At 41.3% G+C, this 21289-nt stretch overlaps 1 protein-coding gene across 2 annotated transcripts in view; it reads right to left on the bottom strand.

Moving 5' to 3' along the window:
* RIF1 (replication timing regulatory factor 1) overlaps positions 1-21289 on the bottom strand; it is a 46553-nt gene that overhangs the window by 9202 nt on the left and 16062 nt on the right. The window contains exons 13-32 of one of the 2 annotated variants that reach the window (XM_029072585.2): positions 21068-21130; positions 20703-20803; positions 19287-19373; positions 17718-17791; positions 16814-16994; positions 16034-16141; positions 14551-14700; positions 14146-14245; positions 12412-12673; positions 11978-12020; positions 11201-11403; positions 10635-10734; positions 8512-8634; positions 7870-8021; positions 6630-6713; positions 6494-6545; positions 2012-5185; positions 1205-1351; positions 608-685; positions 402-517 (exon numbers count right to left, since the gene is read on the bottom strand). In XM_029072585.2, the coding sequence (XP_028928418.1) occupies positions 402-517; positions 608-685; positions 1205-1351; positions 2012-5185; positions 6494-6545; positions 6630-6713; positions 7870-8021; positions 8512-8634; positions 10635-10734; positions 11201-11403; positions 11978-12020; positions 12412-12673; positions 14146-14245; positions 14551-14700; positions 16034-16141; positions 16814-16994; positions 17718-17791; positions 19287-19373; positions 20703-20803; positions 21068-21130 (5398 nt within the window). The remainder of the gene's footprint in view (positions 1-401; positions 518-607; positions 686-1204; positions 1352-2011; positions 5186-6493; positions 6546-6629; positions 6714-7869; positions 8022-8511; positions 8635-10634; positions 10735-11200; positions 11404-11977; positions 12021-12411; positions 12674-14145; positions 14246-14550; positions 14701-16033; positions 16142-16813; positions 16995-17717; positions 17792-19286; positions 19374-20702; positions 20804-21067; positions 21131-21289) is intronic. The other variant, XM_039913104.1, reaches the window with a different exon arrangement.

The following is a 21289-nucleotide window of genomic DNA, read 5'->3' as shown; positions in this document are numbered from 1 at the left end:
TAACATGTTTCCCAAATCTCCTTCTGCCCTTTTGAAACACTTGCCCCATCATACTCATTCACCCTCCAGTCTATTTTAGTCTCCTCTCCATACTTTCTTCCTCTCAATTCCAGGCCTTAAAACAATCATCCTCCACGAAATGAACCACCTCTCCTATTTCGCCTAAATCTTAATCCACTACGACATGCGTGCTCTTAACCAGAGTTAAGATTCCGCTTTACATGTTGGTACGAATTAAAATTCACCAATTACAGGTGGAAAATTGGCAGCTCTATGTACAGATGATCAAAAAAAATTCAGTGCATAATTACCCCGAAAACATTTGCATGCATGCCAAAATACTCAAGAGTTCCACTTTCCCAGAAGTGGTAATTTAGATGGGAGGGAAAGTAGTCACATACCACATGTTGGAAGTAATCTGAGGCAAAATGATGTCAATTGGTGCTCCGCAGCTCATCAATGCTGGATATACACTTTCGTTGGGGGACAGCATTGATTCTTTGGTCATTTCGGTCATCTTGAAGAGAGAGAGAGAACTTGTTAAATAAGAATCGTAAGACCGAACCTGAGAAAATAAAGAGGTATTTGAAACTAAAGGACGTCTTACTAAACACTTCTTTGAGCTCTTAAATTTAGGGCTACGTGATCCTGGGGACAGAAATCCTTTGGTTGGAGTGGTGTTATGCTAGATAGGAAAAAAGGAGAAAAAAAAGATCTCTCAAACCCTAAACATTAACATCTTAAAATCAATTCAATATTTAGCCATAAATTAGAAGAAAGCTCTTTCCTAAATGTTCAATTAGAGTTAGATTAAATGCATCTAATTAAAATAATCTAAGTTATCACTTTGGATTTCTCTGCACTGTTCAAAAAGCCTGCACTTAGGTAAACTCAGGATTTTAAGTACTTACCCCTTTTTACTAACACTGCAGGTATGCGCACAACCATTTCTTCCCACATGGTACTGAATTCTATCTAGACAAATTTTGTTGGAACAGTCCCTAATGCTGTTCGTTGCAGTCTCTTAAAAATGCATCAGAAAAGTATGAGGTATAGAAATGACGCTTAGTCAGCTCTGCAAATAATAAGTGCTCCATAAATACCACTGACAGATGGACTTCTTTTTCCTTGGCACTTCTGAATATGCAGATAGAGACTATTTTCAAGCAATATTTAATGAAGAGAAAAACTGACCAAAGCTTACCTTGGATTGCGAATTAGATGGAATTTTAAGGCTTCTAGCTGTCGGGGAACTGTTTGATGAATGCGACCGAACAACAGGGCTTCTCCTATCAATATCATCGGCCAGCCCTGCTTGGTAAATTGGGTCCGCAAAGGATACTCGGCGAATCTGTAAATGTGCAAGATAGTGTTAGCTACCAGAATGAATCTGATTATTCTGGGGCTTCTGATAAGCATTAAATAGCTAATCAAAGACAGAGGGTGGGCTTCAAAGCTCAATTCATTTAATTGGTCACTAAGTTTCAACAAGTCACCTGCAAGCAGCCATTTCTCAGCCCCTTTCTCCTCTTCCCATGCTTCCCATTCTCCGGCTACCCAGAATTTGGATTTGGGGGGGGAAGGTAAGACAACCCAAGTCAGCCTATGCTCTCGCAAGTCTCCCACTAAATTGTAATTATGGTATTTGTTATTGTTATGTCTCTGCTTCTCAAAATCAACCCTGGGCTCCCTTGCAGTTTCCGTTCCCCCCAAATCAACCTTCTAGCCGAACCTCATTTGATTCTCCTCCCTCCCCACATCACATCACATCTCCCCTGAATTCAATGCCCTCCTAAAACCCTCCTTCCCCTGCGTCCCTTCAGCCATCTCAAACACTTAAAGACTTATTTACACCCTTCATACTCAAGTTTCTATTTTCGTTCGATTCATTTTGACTCGTTTTGGTGCCCCCGTTCTAGTGTAAGCTCCTTTGAGGGCGGGGAATGTCTCTCCTCATTATCCCGTTCTTCCCAAATGCTGTACTAAACATTCTTTCAATTACGACACCTACCTTGGTGACGGGTGATGGGGTCTCATCTTCTTGCGGTCTTTTTATTCCTCTTTTTAAAATACTGGTGGAGGGAGAAGCTGAAGGAGACCACACACAACGTGTCTGCACTCCACTGGGACTTTCATTTACTGTGGCATCTAGCCCCCTTAGCTTCTGAGGAGATGAAACATTACTCTCTTCTAAGATCTGTTCTGAGACTGCATTAGTGGAAACTGAGGTTTTCTCTACTTCCACTGGAGCTGATTGTATTTCCTCAAAAATCCCATCGCTGACTTTCTCTGGACCAGTCTGATCAAGGTCATGGTCAACTGGGGTTTCTTCCAACTTCTCCACATCCCTAATGCTTTCAGCAGGTTTATCCACCTCAACGGTCCCTTCTTCAGCCACTGGTTCCCCAGGTTGAACTACTTCACCATTCTTGTCTTCTGCCTTTGCTTGTTCACATTTGTCGGCTTCAGTACTGACTTCAAATTTAAGTGATTCGGCATTCTCTTCAGGCTTAAATGCTGTGTTCACATCACTTTCATCACTCTGAGCTCCCATCTCTCCTGCCTCTACTTTTTCAGGTTTCACGGGCTGAGCGTTCACGTCTTCCTCCTCCTTCCGTTTGGCTTCCGTGCCTCGAACATCCCCATCTTCCACCTCTGCTCGTTGGGATTCAGCACCTGGGTTGCCCATTTCTTCGGCCTTTATTTCTTTGGGTTCAGCATCCTGAGCGTCCATCATTTCCTCCTCATCCTGTTTAGGTTTGGAATCGTGAGTGTCCATTCCTCCCCCATCTGCCTCTTCACACTTAGCACACTGAGTGTCCGTTTCTTTCCCCTCTGTCTCTTCAGGCTCAGCACAGTGAGTGTCCATGTCTTCAGACTCATCTTTATCAGTGGGTGCTTTGAGTTCATCTCCAGGACTGGCCACTTTCTCTGGTTTCCCATTTTTATTCATTTCCTCTTCTAACGAAGTTACCGGCACTTCTGTTTGCATCTCTACAACGGGATCACGTTCTAAAGGATCTAAGGAGTCATCATCATTTAGTAAGCGTGGCTTATCAGCCTGGCCGTCCACTTCAGTCGGCCCCTGCTTCTCAAGGATTCCGTCACTGAAGCTGGTTTTATTTTCAAAACCAACCCTTTCTACGGGAAGAGGTTCCTGAAACAATCCCGCAGACCTTTCTTTCTTCTCACTTTCAAGCACAGAGTCAATCAATGAATCCTTAAGAGCCCAAGTTTCCTTCAAGGGTTTTTTTTCCGAGAGAGGGGAGAGCTGAAAATTTTCCGCTGCAGTAACGGTTGTCTGGGCACCTGTCTTTTTGTGTTCACTGGGGTTTAAATGTTGACGATCATCAGGGCTCTTTAGCTCTGTGAATGACTTTTCTTGAGATTGTGACTTTTCTCCACAGCAATCACAACTCTTTGACTTCCTCACCCTCCTACTTCTCTTATGGTGGCACTCCGGAGTCGGTAGAGGTTTTTCAGAGGGCGAAGAGATAACTGAGAAATCTCTGTCGGAATGCACTGTGGAATCTTCCATATTCAAGCTTTTAGCTGCATGCCTTGTTCTCAAAACTGGCTCAGAAACGCACGGGCTTACACGTGAGTCTTCTTTAGCAGTGTCAGTTTTGAGTTTTCCATTTCTGTTCTGCTCACCGACCTCTGACACATCAGCACATTGGTTAATAGTTGAAGAGTTCCCTCCATCTTTCGCTTCACAAGTCTGAGATATTAATGAAATCTTCGGGTCTTCTTCAGGACTCATTTCACTCTTATTTTGCACATCCAAACTCCTAGCTTCTGACACAGTTTCTGATGCTACATACTCTTGACTCCCTATCTTTTCTTCCCTCTCTTTGTCTTCAAGAGGGTCCCTGGTTTTGTTTTTCCACTTCCCAGGTCGTTTCTTTTTAGAACCATCTTCTTTCGTTTCAGAACTATCCGACTCGGAGTTTTCAATGCTAGAGAGCAAACCCTGCGATGCTCTTCTTGTTTGGTATCGGGTGCGTCCCCTTGCTGGTTTCTCACCAGCCTTATCTGAGCCGGAGTCCTGACTATCTCCGTCAGATTTTAAATTCTCAACTTCTTTTTTAATACTTTTGTTTATTTCGGTTTCGCTGGTGGTTTCTTCGGTCGTTTTTTCAGGCAAATTGCTCTCCTTCCTACACGTGTCGTCTTGCTCATCTCTAACTTTTGCAGAAGCCTGTTTCTGCTTTGGTGAAAAGTCATCTTTTAGTTGAGAAATCCTCTTTTGGGGACATTTTTCTTCCTCTTTTCGCCTTTCCTTTTTTTGGTGGCTGTTTTCTTTGTCTTGGCTACCGGTGGCACACTCTGCATTTTCCGATCGTCGTCTCGAGGACCGCCTAAGTGGTTTCTGATTGGATGCTATCTGTGGCCCCTGGCTGTCCTCGTTAGACATTGGATCTGTCTGTATTTCTTCCGGAGGTGTATTTTCTTTGGATTCCAAATTGGGTCCCACCTCACACTCTCCTTCCATAGCCTTTTCACCTGACGCAACGTTTTCTTCCTTTAGGTCCCGATCTGTTGTTTCATCTTCCAGTGATGCAGAGCCAGGTACGTTAGACTGGGGATCGAGTCTACCTGCTTTTTCGGTTATTTGTCCATGGGGACATATCTGTTTACTTTCCACGGATGGCGATTCTGGATTATTTTTCTCCTGTTCCGGCCGTGTTAAGAACTTAGCTCTCTTGCCTCCAGACTGCTCGGCTTTATTTTGTCTGCGACTTGCTCTTTTCACCCCAACCACAACTTTTTCGGAGTCGGGTCTGGAGGATTTCCCTGCTTGAGCCTTTACTTTAGCTAAAGTGCTTGTTGCACCCTGACCCTCGGGCACGGAATCAACTGAAGAGGCTCCGGATGCTGTGGTCAAGGCAGATGGACTAAAAGGTCTATTCTCCGAACTATCGAACTTCTCCAAGGTAATGAAGGACTGCCTGCGACTTGTGGGTTGCGGTGGCGTCACAATTCCGCTAGATGATGAACAGACGCTTAGGAGTGAATGTTCTGGAGAAGGGGACTTGGAAATTCTTCTAGTATTTTTTTCTATGTCGTTCTTACTGCTCAACAACTCCAAATTTCTTTTTGGAGGAACACCTTCGTTACTCCGAGTAGATGCTTTATCAAGATGCTTATTCGTGTTTCCAAATTCACTATTCATCGCTTCCTCCTGCATAGAAATGAGCACAGTGGTTAAATACCAACAATTATCCCTTCTGCTATATTCTCTGGTGGAGCAGAGACCTATAACATTTGGAACTGCAAAAACTAGGGCAGGTCTGGAGTAATACAAAAAAAAATTAGTAACGGAAATGACAAAATACACCTTATGTGGAAGAGTTGGAGGTGTTAGGATTGTTCATGCCACAGGAGGCGAGGGAATGGCCCAAACCAATCGAATGTGAAAGTCTTTGTTTTTTTTAATAAAATGCCAGCCTGACATTTTTTGATGTGCACGGGTGAATGAGAAACAAGCTTAAATTAAGGTGGAGAGATTTCTGTTAGGCATAAGGAAAGCCCAGAGTCGCAAAACAAACAAAAGAACCTATGTCATGCTACCATTTGGTTAGGGAGGCTCCGCCCTAGAAAGCTTCAAAAATAGAATAGACAGCTACCTGTTCTTCACGGTTATTTTTTCACTTGGAGGCAGAGGACAGGGGCAGATCTCTTAAGATCTTTTCAAGCTCAATCAATCATACTTATGGAGCACTCATTGTGTGCACAGCGCTGGACTAAGCGCTTGGGAGAACACAATATAACCAAGTTGGTAGATACGTTCCCTGCTCAAAGAGCTTAAGGTCTAAAGGGGGAGACGGACAGTAATATAAATTCTGGATATGTATACTAGTGCTACGGGGTGGGGTGAATAAAGGGTGCAAATCCAAGTCCAAGGGCAATATAGAAGGGGCAGGAGGGGAAACGAGGGCTTAGTCGGGGAAGGTCTCTTGGAGATGCACTTTTAATAAAATTTGGGAAGGAGTGGGGAAGACAGCGATTGTCAGATGTGAAGCAGAAGTGCGTTCCAGGCCAGAGGCAGGACGGGGTGAGGGGTCGGCGGCGAGACGGACACGATCAAGGTTGGCATTAGAAGAGTGAAGTGTGTAGGCTGGGTTGTAATAGGAAATCAGAGAGGTAAGGGAGGAGGGAGAGATCCGATAGGAGTGCTTTAAAGAATTCCTGTTTGTTGCAGAGGTGGAAGGGCAACCACCGGAGGTTCTTGAGGAGTGGGGTGGGGAAATGGACTGAAGTTTTGTACCAAAATATTCCAGGCAGCAGAATGCAGTATGGACTGAAGTGGGGAGAGACAGAAAGCAAGGGGGTCAGCAGCAAGGAGGCTGATGCAGTAATCGAGGCAAGGTAAGATAAATGCTTAGATTGACATGGTAGCAGTTCGGAAGGAGAGGAAAGGGTGCGTTTCACCCAGTTACTGGACATCAGTAACTCTCCTAAAATCTCCAATATAACTATCAGAACGTACCTGAAATTCGGAAGGATTATCCTTTGGTTCTTCAATCAGAGTCCCTTTTTCCCTATAGAAATGTACGCAAATTAGGCAGCTTATCATGTGATGAATGAGAGCAATTATTACCGAAGAGCCAAGTGACCATACTTACATAGACTCTTCTTGAGAATATTGAGAAAATAATGCTGTGTCTTGGGATACGTCTAGGTTATTATACATAACAGGGATGTCAACTCTGCAAAAGCAAATATTTCTTATGTTCCATTCACTCTGTACAATCCTAAAGAGCACTCTCGGTTAGGTCAGTGCTTACTCTACAGTGTTTGGTTCAAAGTAGGTACTCAGTAAATAGTCACTATTCAAAACGGACAGACGCTTACAACTTAGAAAACTACTATGAAAACGGAATTTAGTGGTATGTTGAAGCTGGGAAGCCCATCACACCTCATGAACAATGTCATATTACATTCAGCAGATTTTAGGGGAAAGATGGAACAGAATATAGAACACTCATCCCTACTCTCTACGATGAAGCACATTCAAACGATTTTGGTAGGTCAATATCCGGAGCTTTCAGTTTGGCAAGGTAATAATAATTATTTTTAAAAATACTCTCCCAAGCACTTAGTATGGAGCTCTGCACACACTAATAAAATGATAATGTTGGTATTTGTTAAGCGCTATGTGCAGAGCACTGTTCTAACCGCTGGGGTAGATACAGGGTCATCAGGTTGTCCCACGTGAGGCTCACAGTTAATCCCCATTTTACAGATGAGGGAACGGAGGCACAGAGAAGTGAAGTGACTTGCCCACAGTCACACAGCTGACAAGTGGCAGAGCTAAATACCACTAATTGAGTCTTCATCTGAATACAGAACTGTCGTATAGTGATATAAATTTTGTTGAGTGGGGCACGTAAAAGCTTATTTATGCACGTGGCTTACTCATTAGGGTATTCTTACTCACTTAGCAGTCCAGACTTGATCCCTGCAATCACTGATGTGCTCTTTTGGGTTACAACTATTACTTCATGTAATAGTAATATTACTATTACTTCAAAGAGAAAGCAAGAACGTGTACAAACGGTCACTGAAAATCTTTGGAAAATTCAGGCAATCTTGTTATAGCTAACTTCAAGAAAGTACCTACTTAAGTCTGTCATTCTGAAATAACGGCACTCTGAATATTACTTGAAATACAGGGGCCACCAGCCAGGACTTGTTATTCAGTGAGCTTTCTGTCAATGAAATTTGTTTTGGTAGTAATGGTATCTATTAAGTGCTTACTATGTGTAGAGCACTCGACTAAATTTTAGCAAAGAACACATGACAGGAATTAGTTACAGTCTTGTACCAAAATTTGACCTGGCTGCAGACTGTCAGATTACAGACCTTTTTGTTCTAAGCTTTTCTTTCTGATGTTCAGTCAGTGTTCTTGCTTTTGTTTCCTTTCCTTCTGGAGGAATAAATACAAAATCAGCAGACTTCTCCTCTTCCAAAAGAATCTCATTTTTCACTTTAGGAGATGAAAATTCCAATTTCAACTACAAAAAGAAAGTTTTCATATTTAAGTTTTTAAACACAGTGCTCATTTCATACCCTTCTCAATTCTATTACGTCTTCCACATGAAATGAAAGTTGGAATTACTTCTTTTAAGACTACAACACTGACTAAAAACATCCAATTAAAAGCAAATAACAAAGCAAAAACTCTAAAGATCACCAGATAGCCAGACAGCCCTTGTCACAGTTATTCCACTCCTTCATTTTCTTCTACCCTCTAAAAACCCTGACCTTCCTGGCCCTTTTTTTCAGATCTCCACTCCTCACTAACAAACCACACATCCTTTTTAATCCTCCTTCTCGGGCCTTATGGTTCTTGGTCCGAATCTTCTTCATTCCTCTCCAACTTCATTTCAGTTTTTTTCCCCATTCCGTTAATTCTCTTCATCCTTTCTTCCTATTTTAAAAGACAAAAACCAAACCTCCCCTATTTGCGTACCACATTTTATAGTTCAGTGACATCGACTTTACCTTAGCTGGTGGCTTCGGATTTTTTTCCTTCAAATCTTTTGCTTGCGACAACAAGGAATTCCGTTTCCCACTTGACTTGACTTTTACACCACTTATCTTTGCTTCCAACTGTGTGTTTTCAGTCTAATATAGAAAGTAATTTTTAATGTGAAATGCAAAGTACAGGCAAAATAAAGCTCTATTTTACCGTAGGTTTCGTGACATTTCATCATCAACACCCTTTGCATTTTGGACGTTTTGGGTCTCCTCGTTTCAAAAATCCTAAGCTTTTCCTGCCCAAATCAGATCTGTAAAACTGATTTCAATGCATTCACTTCTGTAATACAGGTGTGTTCCCAAAGAGCCTTGAAGTACTGTGAAAGACCGACACAGTACACACGCACGAAATCATTTACTCTGATGCTGTATCGCCCTATGTTTAGAAGAACCAACTGTAGTTTAAGATCCTATTACTCTGGCAGTGAAGACAACCTTTGGGGTTAAGGAGAGCAACTACACTGTATCTCAAAGTGTAGGAAAGAGTTGCATTGTCTTTGCTTGACTTTTACTCCAGTATTTTAAGAAATCTAATATTAGGCATTGCTCTAAGAACTTAGTACAGTGCTCTGCACATAGTAAGCACTCAATAAATATTATTGAATGAATGAATAAACTGTGGTATTTGTTAAGCGCTTACTATGTGCAAAGCACTGTTCTAAGCACTGGGGGATACAAGGTGATCAGGTTGTCCCACGTGGGGCTCAGTTTTAATCCCCATTTTACAGATGAGGTAACTGAGGCACAGAGAAGTTAAGTGATTTTGCCCAAAGTCATACAGCTGGCAAGTGGTGGAGCTGGGATTAGAACCCGTGACCTCTGACTCCCAAGCCCGCGCTCTTTCCACTGAGCCACGCTGCTCTGCACATAGTAAGCACTCAATAAATATTATTGAATGAATGAATGCTGAGTCAATACTCAAACAGGGTTCTGAAAATGGTTTGGTCCATATCTCTCCACTCCCCAAAACCTCCAACGGTTGCCTATTCACTTCCGTATAAAACAGAAACTCCTTACCATCCGCTTTAAGGCACTAAGCTCTCTCTCTATTTAACCTCATTCATCTCCTACTATAACCCTACTCTCTGTACACTGATCTCATCTATCTCACCCCTGATCCCTCGATCACATTCTTCCTTGGGCCTCCAACTACTCCCCTTGATATCTTACAGTCCACCGCTCTTCCCAACTTCAAAACTCTCCTAAAAATCACCCATTCCTCCAAGAGGGCTCTTTAGACTAAGCTCTTTATTTTCCCCTATCCACCCCCAACCCCCTGCATTGACTGTGTACCCGCTAATCCTTATCCCAGCCCCGCAATACTTGTGCAATTATTCTTAGACTCCATTTTCCTATCCGCAGTCTACTTAAAATATCAGTCTCCCCCTGCAGACTGTAAGCTCCTTAAGGGCAAAGACTGCATTTCCAATTCTGACTGATGTATTGTCCTTTCCCAAGCGCTTTATTCAGTGCTCAGCACACAGTAAGCCCTCAAATAACACTGGCTGATTTATTGACCTGGTGGAGTTAAGAGATACTGAAAACCACCATGCCCGGAAATTTTTCTAATAAAAACATACTGCAAACAAATATCTTTTCTATTAAAGGAGGTCAAAAATAATGAAATCCAAAACAGGAAGACAGCAAACACGGTAACCAGAAAGTACCTGTAGAGTATCATTCATCAGAGTTCAAGATACAGAATGTGGACTGTTCAATATAAATGAACAGTTGACATGGACTGTTCAATACAATACTGAGCTGTCAACTGTTTGCCTTTGAAACTGTTCAGTGTAATTTAATCTTTTTCATTCTCATGCGCTTTAACTTCTCCCTGTGATTCTGTCCTTGCCTATCTCCTCCTGCACTCCTACCCCTCTATTAGATGGCTAGCTCCTCGTCAACCAGGTTTAGCAAATGGATCTGACGTCTTTGTTTTCTCCACAATAACTCAGCCAGGGTTTTTACGCATTGCAAGCAATGTTATGGGTATAACAAAGTTCCAAACATCAGTCCCAAAGGAAAAGAACACCCATTCTCCCCATCCCCAAATCAACTGCCCCACAGTTAGAAGATAAAATACTTACTGGCTCTGAATATGGCCCGCTAGATTCCTCGACTACATCAACACTTTCAAAACCAGGGAGCAGAAGTAGAGTTTTGTGTTTGGCTTGATTTAATATAGGCCTTAGGAAAAGAAAAATCAAAGTTGTAACAAGGAAAGCAAGTAGTATTAAACTGACAGTTCAATTTTTAATGCTTCCAATGGCAAAGAATGCTACACAGTCTTCCTTAAATTGTTCAGTGTCATTCTGAAAATTCCACCTCCTCTTTTATCATTCCCCAAAATAATCACACGCTCCCACATAAATTGTCAAATGCATTCCTGACCAACATAATTTTACTTCAACTGTATTTTGGTTTTCACTTACCAAGACTTAGTTAAACACTTACTTAAAACCTAAAAGCTTCATAGCCCTCAGCTAGGTATAAAAGGAAGCACTAGTTAAAATGATTTATTTAGTTTCCACTTTGTTTTTGCACTGACTTTATTTTACTCCTTCAGTAAATAACTTTCCTTCAATTCAAATTCAACGTGTGTTTCTAGAACTAAATATGCAAACAGTGTGTACACAAGCACCAAACAACTTACTTCAACTCTTCAGGATACATTAGCATGGTCGCTTTAGCAAATGTTGCGTTCCAGAATTGAGCACTCTGATTTCGAATCTGCTTATTCTTATGCAGGATTATGCTGCCCAGAAATGGTGAAAGCTGTTCTAAAAGCTCATTATCATAATTTCCAGTGTAGCGAGACTGTAAGCAGAGGAAAATCTCTCCCAGAAGCTTTTCTAACTAGGAAATAAGAAAAGGTATGAATAAATTTAGAGGGAAAAATAGAAAGATATAAATCTTTACGTTCAAAAAACTTGCCATGCCAATAATGTGACCTTATAAGAACGGATATGGATAGGAGAAATATATTTACATATATGAACATGTGAGAATGAAAGCCAGGAGTTATTAAGACACAATTCCCACTGATGTTATCCCTCTAGGGCAGGGATGAGCAAAATATGTACCACAGACTGGCTTTGGCCCACCAGTGGATTGGTGCCAACAAAGCCAAAGGAACCTCTTGGCTCAGAACCAAGGAGCCACTGCGGTGTGTGGAAGCGCAGGATTCTTTATCTTTAAACTCCTCTTGAAACCCCTCATTTTCACCCCGGTTCTCTGTCAAGAGGTTGGAATTATCTCCTCCTCAACTGTTCTCCCACCCCACTCCTTCCTGCTCTTAGGCTACAGGTTTCATTTGCTTCCAGGGAACTGGTAATCACCTTAGTAGTTAACACAGTGATGATTGCCAAGTGAGTCCTTAAAAATAGCAAGAGCATCTCTTGTTTAGAACATTTTTCAATTCAGTTTTTACCTTATTGCTGAGGCTGCTGTATATTTTGGGCCTATCATCACACCTATGAAGAAAAAGTTAAAACATGGATACGATGACCACGATATTCTCAATTAAATTGCAAGCTACTCAAGGAACTCTGGTTGTAAATGAATTCTGTCAGGTATGGATAGTTTAAATTGAAATTGAATTTAAAAGGAACACCATTAATCAGAGATCCCACAAAAACAAAACACGGACATTAAATGTCCTTTATCTCATATGTATCTTTTAAAATACGTATTTTTTAAAACACCAGTTACATTACCAAAAGGGTCCTAAAAATCCTCAAAATACTTAGCTCTTGGTCTAACAGTAGAAAAAAAAAATTAACACAAACGATTTTTTTTCTTAAAATACATACCACGTTTATAAATATATTCCTTAAAATGTGGCTAAAAATCAAGAAGGCTTACTTTGAGTTTTCGTAGAACAGTGCCAAAGGTCTGGCCAAAGTTGCAAAAATCGTCCGAATCACTGAAGGCAAAGAAATGTGGCCCAAGACACTGGATATGATGCTCACGATTGAACTACCGATGGGAAGGAGAGCTTCGGGGCGTTCTTTGGAACTGAGCCGATGGAAAGAGTTGATCGCCCTCACAATAAATTTAAATAAAGAGGCCAGCTTCCCTAGGGGCTCCTTCTTCTTCTTGGACCAATCTGTAGGGGTCTGGGGTGCTAAAGCAAAGACGATTATGTTAAAAGGGAAAGGGCTTAACGCAAAGCCTTTCTAAGTTCAATCTGGTGCAACCATTCGGAATTACTTAATGGGAGTTGTAGGAAAAATCAATGTAAAAAATTCTAAATTCACTCCTTCAGTCGTATTTTTTGAGCACTTACTGTGTGCAGAGCACTGTACTAAGCTCTTGGAATGGACAATTCAGCAACAGAATTCTATATTCTAAATGCTGGGTCACTTGGGACAATGACAGTTAATCTTGATTTTTTTCTTCTGTGATTCTGTGGTTTAGAGCCATCACAGAGCAAGAGGTTAATTTCTATATCCTGTAATCATATGTAAGGAAGGACAACCTTTTTATTTTATTACAGTTAAGCTTCAAAATAACAAGTTGCCCCAAACTTGAACTATCTACTCCGTTGGCCACGACGAGAGCAGAGGTAGTGGAAAGTATGAAGGTCGGAGAACACCAAATTCTACACAACTGAACCTATTTTTCCATTATGCAGGGATTGGCAGAGTATTTCCACCTAAATCTTGAATCAGAATTTCACCATCCAATGCAGAAACCCATTCTAATTTCACACTACCAATTTTCAAGACTTTTTAATCAGTAAAATTTTGAGGGGTTTAAATATTTAATCCCATAATTGATATTTTACTAATTTATTTCGACAAGTGGCTTTGTCAAGCATATCAATTCAATTGATAACTCAATGCTAGGAAAGGAATATATCTGGGCCAACTTTTTCTCAGCTTGAAAGAAAACAGCATTTTCACAGTCTCTTGCATTATCACTGAACCACAGCCTGCATTTTAAAACAATCCAAAACCTACGTTTAACTCATCACGAAGAAATATCAATCCAAAACCTACGTTTAACTCATCATGAAGAAATATGGTTGGGGGAAGTAGAGAAAAGCAGTGTGGCTTAGTGGACAGAGCAAAGCTAAGGAGTCATAATGACCCGGGTTCTAGACCCAGGCCCTGCCACTTTTCTGTTGAATGACCTCGATCAAGTCACTTCACATCTCCGTCCCTCAATTACCTCATGTGCAAAATGGGGATTAAGATCGTGAGCCCCATGTGGGATATGAACTGAGTCCAACCTGATTCCCGTGCCCCTCCCCCCAGCACTTAGAACAGTGCTTAACAAATAGCACGAAAAAAAGTACCAGCTTAGCAATCTGAGAATATGCTTCAAAAAACACTAATGAAAAATTATACAGTGCCTTGTAAAAATGAGACATTCATCAATTATTTCCCTCTGCTCCAGAGCCTGTAGGCTCACCCCAGAAAATAATAAATCTCACCGGCACTGTACTGTCTACACTACAGACAATACCTTGAAATGAAATGAAACTACAAAATTCAGCCCGGCCTTTGGAAAAAGCTGGCTCAAACTGCAACTACTTATATGAATATTGGCACCAAGTTTTTGAACTTCAGGAGATGAAAAAATATTTCTTACATTTAATTATTGGCTGATACTTAGTACTGTATGGTGAAAAATCGATGCAGTCAACCATTACTGTTATAATGTGAACAATCCCATCCAAAAGAGGCAAGTTCTGTGAAAGAAAGAAAAAACATTAGGAACACTGAATGACTGATGAATTCTTCCCTCTGCACATAACCCAGAAAATATTCCCAATTAGTATTTCCATCCAGTTATTTTAAAAGAGTTACTTTCAAAATTAATCATCTCAACATTTTCTTCTTCATGATTATTAACTGGCAGGCCACTGAAACACCCATTTTATTCCATCACGCCTTCAGCTGCCCTCCAAAGACCTTTTAACTGAAAAAGCTTTCCTAAAGGATACCGATGTGCCCAAAATTTTCAGACACTAAGTACGGAGGTACATTAACTCACTGCTAAGGCTTCATCATCCATTCCCAACATTATCTTGGCACAGAGTTCCTCACAGCATAAGTTCTCTTCGGCTGTTGCTACCAAGGCTGCGCAGCGGGCAAATGCTCGATACAGTTCTGACCAGGTTCGCAGTAAGGACTTCATGGAGGGCTTGAAAGAGACAAAGAAAATATAGAAGAATCGTCGGGAAATAATCACTCACCACACAGTGGAATAAATGATACAATACACCAGTGTTTCTTTTTCTTAACTGGACACGGAGAAGGGGGAAAAGGCAAAAGACTGAATGAGAAGTCCAAAAGCTGAGACAGCTAGGATGAGCCCGCCAATCCAACTGCAGAGTTCAGAGGTACCAGGTCCGATGCAAAGGACAGAAGAAGTTCAGGTGCAGTGTCTGTAGAGCCTTGCGTGTTATAAACCCCTGGATGGCCCAAATGGAAACAGGCTGAGCCCTGGCTCTTCAGCAGCTGGGCTCAGTTTGAGTCTAAGGAATTGTCAGAGACCCTAGTCTTCGTTTCCAGGCGTGTGGGCACTGCTGCCCGAGGGCAGACCTACTTCACAAAAACAGACCTACAGAGCTGGACCAACACCCGCATCTCTGAACAGGGGTGCCTGAGCCAGTGCGAGACTCTGTTTACTTGAAGCAGTGCTGGGTTTCCCCCTTATTTTCTCCAGTTGAGGTGCCCTCAAATCTTAAGTGAGGACGACAGGGGAGAACCCACCCCTAACAAGGCTCAATTGCAGGAATAGCTACATCTCAGCGATCACGAAATTCGGCGCCATCAATTCTCAGGGATGACGTGGATTCCATTCGTGAAGGACTCTGCATTAAGGACAATTTGCACTGTAGTACCCCTGCCCTGACGAGCACCGTGAACAGGCCTGCGGCCGTTTTGTCGGCCAGCACGCTGCACTTGATCGAGACAGTCGAGCTCTGTCAGAAGGATAGGCCCAAATTTCCCAAGTGTCCTATACAAAATGGGATGTGAAGATGATAATTTATTGGACAACTGACTGTATATGGTACCAAATGGAGAGGGTGAAAATAGGGTAATAGATTAACAATATCTTTTACGAAACGTTCCAGATAAATCCGAAAACTGTCGCAGTTTTGTCGCTTCAGGACGGAAAGGGACGGGAGACAAAAACAGTTTGCATTCACTCTAGATGGCTATAGACTGTGAGAGCATTCTAATCATCTCATTCAGAGAAGAGATGATTTTAGAATGAAGGGTTGCTTGACCTGAAAATGTTTCTATCAGTGCAAAGGTCTGATTTATTTACAGTGCCAGAATGTTCATAAATCATATTCAAGCATAAGGCTCCAGAAATTCTTTAAAATAGTGGGGGAGGGGGAGCAATCCATGGGAGGCTTAAGTTTCAACTGGGAAAGTCTTTCATATCAAGAATACTCTAATGAAGAAATCTGAAAATCAACACGAAAAGGTAAGCACTTCTTAAATAACTGTAAAATGCTCATTACCGGTGGGAAGTCCTCTGCTGGAAAAATGTGGTTTATAGGTAGTATCAACGCACTATATACAGCGCTGAAATTGTGTTCTAAGGCATCTCCCTGGTTTACTTCATTGGTCTGAAAATCACACACAAAAAACTAATTAGATAGCAGGCAGACAAACAGCCCATTCTTTAGTCTTCCCTGTACCCAAACCTTAAAGAACGACTTGAAAGCAGCTACACCCCGAGACAGATTACAGACATCACTCCTTACCCACCCAATAATCTGATGAAACCCTTACAACTATTATTTTTTAAACGGAGAAAAACTCTTCCGAAGTGTCTTTTTTCAAGGAGCTTAAAGGATTCTAAAAGCATAATCCAGACTTTTGTCCAAATATGCTAAAAGCATTCCTTTGGGGTATTCTGACTGCTTAAGTGGGAAATGGATAGACACGAAGCAAAACATCAGCCGATGAAGATGGCCTGGAACAGAACTCTAGGTATCCTGCCCGTTTCGTGCTCTTTGCAACTAATAATAATAATAATAATAATGTTGGTATTTGTTAAGCGCTTACTATGTGCCGAGCACTGTTCTAAGCGCTGGGGTAGACACAGGGGAATCAGGATGTCCCACGTGGGGCTCACAGTCTTAATCCCCATTTTACAGATGAGGTAACTGAGGCACAGAGAAGTTAAGTGACTTGCCCACAGTCACACAGCTGACATCATTCTATACCCACAGGCCAGAAGAAAGCCCCAAAGTATATTTCGACACTTACAACATTTAAATACATGCACGACATACCCGGTTTATAAGTTCAGTTAAAGGGTTGACAATAATACTCCACATCCTCCAAAGATGTTCCCTATTTTTCAGGTGCTTTGCGTTTTGATTAATAACACCGAGGACGGATTCACTGAAAGCAAGTGGAGATGTTGGTCCAGAAAGAACGTAACCTACAAGGGTTTCCAGGTTTAGGAAGAACCTAGAGGTAAAAAAAAAAAATGCAAATATCCTCTTGTAGAGTTATCTTTTGTGAGAATAAGAAATATTTTAAGCCTATTTCCTTCACATAATCCTAGGGAAACTGACTAATGTTGAGAAACTTCCCGTTCACTGTAAATAAGTTATTTTATTAAGTTTTTATAATCGCCAAGCTTGCGGTTCATAGCAATCTGATACCGAAGTCAAATTAATCATGTGCACAAACTTTCCCTGGATGTGTGAAATACCTGGTCTAATTCACAGCATAAAGGAGGAGCAATGCAATGATTTCAACACAGACTGTTGCCAAAGATATGCTTGCTTAAAATGTGTTTTATATACATATATAAATCTGAATGCTCTGCAGTAAATTCTTCAGCTGGATACTTTCAGAAAATGAAGATCTCTTATCTCACTATCCCATTAATGTAGGTTACTAAAGACTTCCCTGAAATGCAGATATTCAAATGATGAAACCTGTGAACTAATTTTAATTGCACTGTAATAGCAAATAATCACTTGGCCAACAACTTTTTTTAAAAGAACAGTGAATTTGAGCTCCAATCTAATAACTTCCCATAAAGGCTTTATCTTCTAATGTATCATCTTTTCTATGGGAAGAAACAGAATAGATCGCTAGGGAGTTTTATTTGAATTTGAGGAAATTATTGGTAATAGTCATCTAGGCAGAAACAAATCTTAGTTGTGGATTAAGAGCATTTACCTTTCATCCGTTGCACCATTTTCCAAAAGATTATTGTGGAAAATAAGCTGAATTAAAAACAAGGCTGGAGTTCCCTGGAGTGAGAGGAGAAAGGCAGTTGTTCAGTTTTTTTGGAGGTCAGGTAAATGTTGCTCTCTTATGACCCCCAACAATCTGGGAGAAATCTGAGAAAAAAAATTCTACTCCAAACATGAAAATGTAATTTCTGATCTCACAAGTATGCACAGGTAGAGAAGAAATACCAAGAAAAAAGATTTCTAAAAGTTTATTTCCTTAAAACTGTGACTCCCTCTAGACTTTAAGTTCATTGTGGGCAGGGAATATGTCTTTTATATTGTACTCTCCCAAGCGCTTAGTAGGGTCCTCTGCACAAAGTAAATGACTGCCTGACTTCCCTCCCCTATTTAGCAGACCACTGGATGTTCTGTTCTTACGGCAGAGATGCCAAGCTAATGTTGCCCTGCCCAACTGAGATGGCTCACAGAAAAAAAGTTTCAGCCACCCCATGACAACATTCTTCTACTGCCCTGTCAGGAGAATACTGTATAATCTATACAATAATCGTATTTCGATTTTCTCCACTTTGAAAGTATTTTGACTGACATGATACGAGCATGATTAAAGCCCATTTCAATTTAGCATTAGCTAATTACATCGTATCTATTTAGAAGAGATAATGGAAGAGGCGTTGGAACAAAGGGTCTTTCTCCTGAATAGGACATAAAAGTGTTTGGGCAGATTTTTCAGTCCCGAAGATGCGCCGATGCACTTTACATTATTTCCCATGGGAAACTATACTTCGTTTAATGCTCTTTTGCTTCCACGGAACCAATTAAGAGCACTAAGATGGATTATAGTAGTATTAGGTTGGTTATAGTAAGTGAACACTTTTACAGCACTTAGCTCAGCTTTTAATAAAGTACCTCCGAAATTAACAGAAAAGACTAGTTTAACGCTGGGCTACCACGACCCATTACTAAATGCATCCATGTCCTGAATATTAAACACTGAATAGTCACGAGTGACTCAAATGTTTTAAAAAGCCAGTGAGTTACAGAATACTCGGAACTACCTGTTCTCTCCCTCTAGACTGTACGCTCGTCACGGGCAGGGAATGTGTCTTTCTTATTTGATTGTACTCTCCCAAGCACTTAGTACAGTGCTTTGCGCACAGTAAGCACTCAATAAATACGACTGAATGTTCTACCTCCCATTCCAGCCCCACAGCACTTCGGCACAAATCTGTAATTTATTATATTAATGTCTGTCTCCCCCTCCGGCTACACTGTAAGCACGTTGTGGGCAGCGGATGTGTCTATTATTATATTGTACTCCCCCCAGCGCTTAATACAGTGCCCTGCATACAATAAGTGCCCAATAAATACACAGATCCAAGTATTTAGTGCCTGAGCTAGAATTTTTCCCAAATGATTTCTGCATCCAACCCGCTCATCCACCCATTTCCCTACAATACACAGGACATGCTGGGCTTCATTTCTAGAAACATTAAAGTCTTTTTTTCCTTCAAGCTTTTTTTTTTTTTAAAACCTTCTCACTTAAAATACTTACATTAAGGAGATCCATGTTAGCAATCTGATAGGCTGGTGAGCCTAATACTTTCTGAGGCAGGTTTTTAATTGTTGCTTCTATCAGAACCTGAGGAGAGAAACTAAAGTTGACTTACAAAAGTTCTGCAGCATTCAGTGTAATTTTCATCTTTAGAAGAATAATTTCCTCCGGCCTTCAGGACATCTCTATTTGGATATCCTGCCGACACCTCAAACTTCACAAGTCCAAAACAAAACTATCAATCGCATTTCTTGAGCACTTACTGTGTGCAACAGCTTTCAAACACTCCATCACCTTACCCCCTCCTACCTTATCTCAATCGTTTATCTCACCACTAACCTCTTGCCCATGTCCTACCTCTGGCCTGGAACACCCTCTCTCTTCCTGACAGATAATTACTTTCTCCACTAAGGGGACTTGCCTAAGCCCTCATTTCTTCTCCCACTCCCATCCACGCCATCCCTGCATTTGATCTGCACCCCTTATTCACCTTACCCTCAGCTCCACAGCACTTCCACCTATGTCCAAAATTCCCTTATATTAACATCTCCCCTTCTAGGCTTTAAGCTCTCTGTGGGCGGGGGATGTATCTACCAGTCCTGTTACGTTGTATGGTCCCAAAAGTTTAATATAGCATGCTGCACATAGTAAGGACTCAATAACATTTGAAAGGTTCTGAAGGAAATCCCATTTCTGGCCTGAAGACTCCACGGGTAAGTCTAACATTAAAGTCAAATTAACACCAGCAGGGAATGATGTCAAAAGAGCCAAAATTTCTGGCCAGCGCTGCCTCTAAGCCCATAATGACGAAGCCGGTGTCTTCACGACACTCACTCCCTTGGCAAACTGCTCTTTAAACTTTTCGTCCCTTGGCCCTGCTCCCCTTCTACTCACCCTGGGGGGTTTGGCCGTCCCTGGATTTCAGAAAATGTACAACCTCAGCCCTCCCAAGCAGCAGGTATGGATTAGGCACACTCTCAAGCAAATGCCATTCCTCAAGGGTGTAGCCAATGAACAAAACAACCCAGTTCAGAAGACCTCACCCTGAAGTTTCCAGTACTTCGGGGCTGAAGTGCAATCAAGAGTATCATGGGGGAAAACTCACTAATACAGAAAAAATGTAGTCCAGCAATGAAGACACAAGCACCAAAAAGCAAACACGAAAAAGAAAGAGAAAAAAAGAAAGCCGTCTCCAAGGAAACCTCTTACAACAAACACATAACGATGATTTTGTTTGTTTTAAAGCCATATTACAAATCTCCAAGGACAGGCGGCGTACCCGGTTTTAACCAAGCCAGTGAGGTTTTCATTACTATCTAGCAATTCCAGTTGGCAAGCTGAACAAAGGACTTGGCTCCTCACAGGGAACCCACCAGGGATAATTAAGAAATAATTATAAAAGAAACACATGCTTACCAATGTCTTCGACACAGGAAGGGCATTCGACGTCACTATGTTTTTCAAAGCCTGTAGCAAGAGGGTTAATACTTCCGAACCTTGTCTCTCTCTTTTGTTACCTGAAAGTTTAGAGACCGTAAGCGTCTTTCATCTCATATAATGAAGAACAAAGGATAAAAGTACAGTACAGAAAAGCGATACACCTACACAGCAGGTGGACGTACCCCTCACCCTCATTCAATTAAAGCTGAGTTATTAAAAGTGATACTCAGAATATTTAGGGTAAGTGCTCCATTTCTTCTGCTAGGTATTTAACTGCAAAGAATTCAAATTAACTGGTGCTATACTTGTCTCGATGGGGCATTTTGGTATGACCTCCTTACCTGATTCAATAACAGACTTTACAAAACCAATCAGATCCATCCAAATAGCGTTAATCATGGCATCTAAAGGAGGGGAAAAAAAAAATACCGCTTAAATTGGTGAGCACTCTGGCAAATAAAGTAGACCTCAACAGAGAGCTGCTTCCAAATCTGAATAGAAAGGAAATATCCAATCTCTCAAACCTTTTGGGAACATTAGTTCCCCTTTTAAAATGCAATCAC

Source organism: Ornithorhynchus anatinus, chromosome 9 (assembly GCF_004115215.2).
Source record: "Ornithorhynchus anatinus isolate Pmale09 chromosome 9, mOrnAna1.pri.v4, whole genome shotgun sequence".
Classification (NCBI taxonomy): domain Eukaryota; kingdom Metazoa; phylum Chordata; class Mammalia; order Monotremata; family Ornithorhynchidae; genus Ornithorhynchus; species Ornithorhynchus anatinus.
This window is presented reverse-complemented; position numbering and strand designations above follow the sequence as displayed.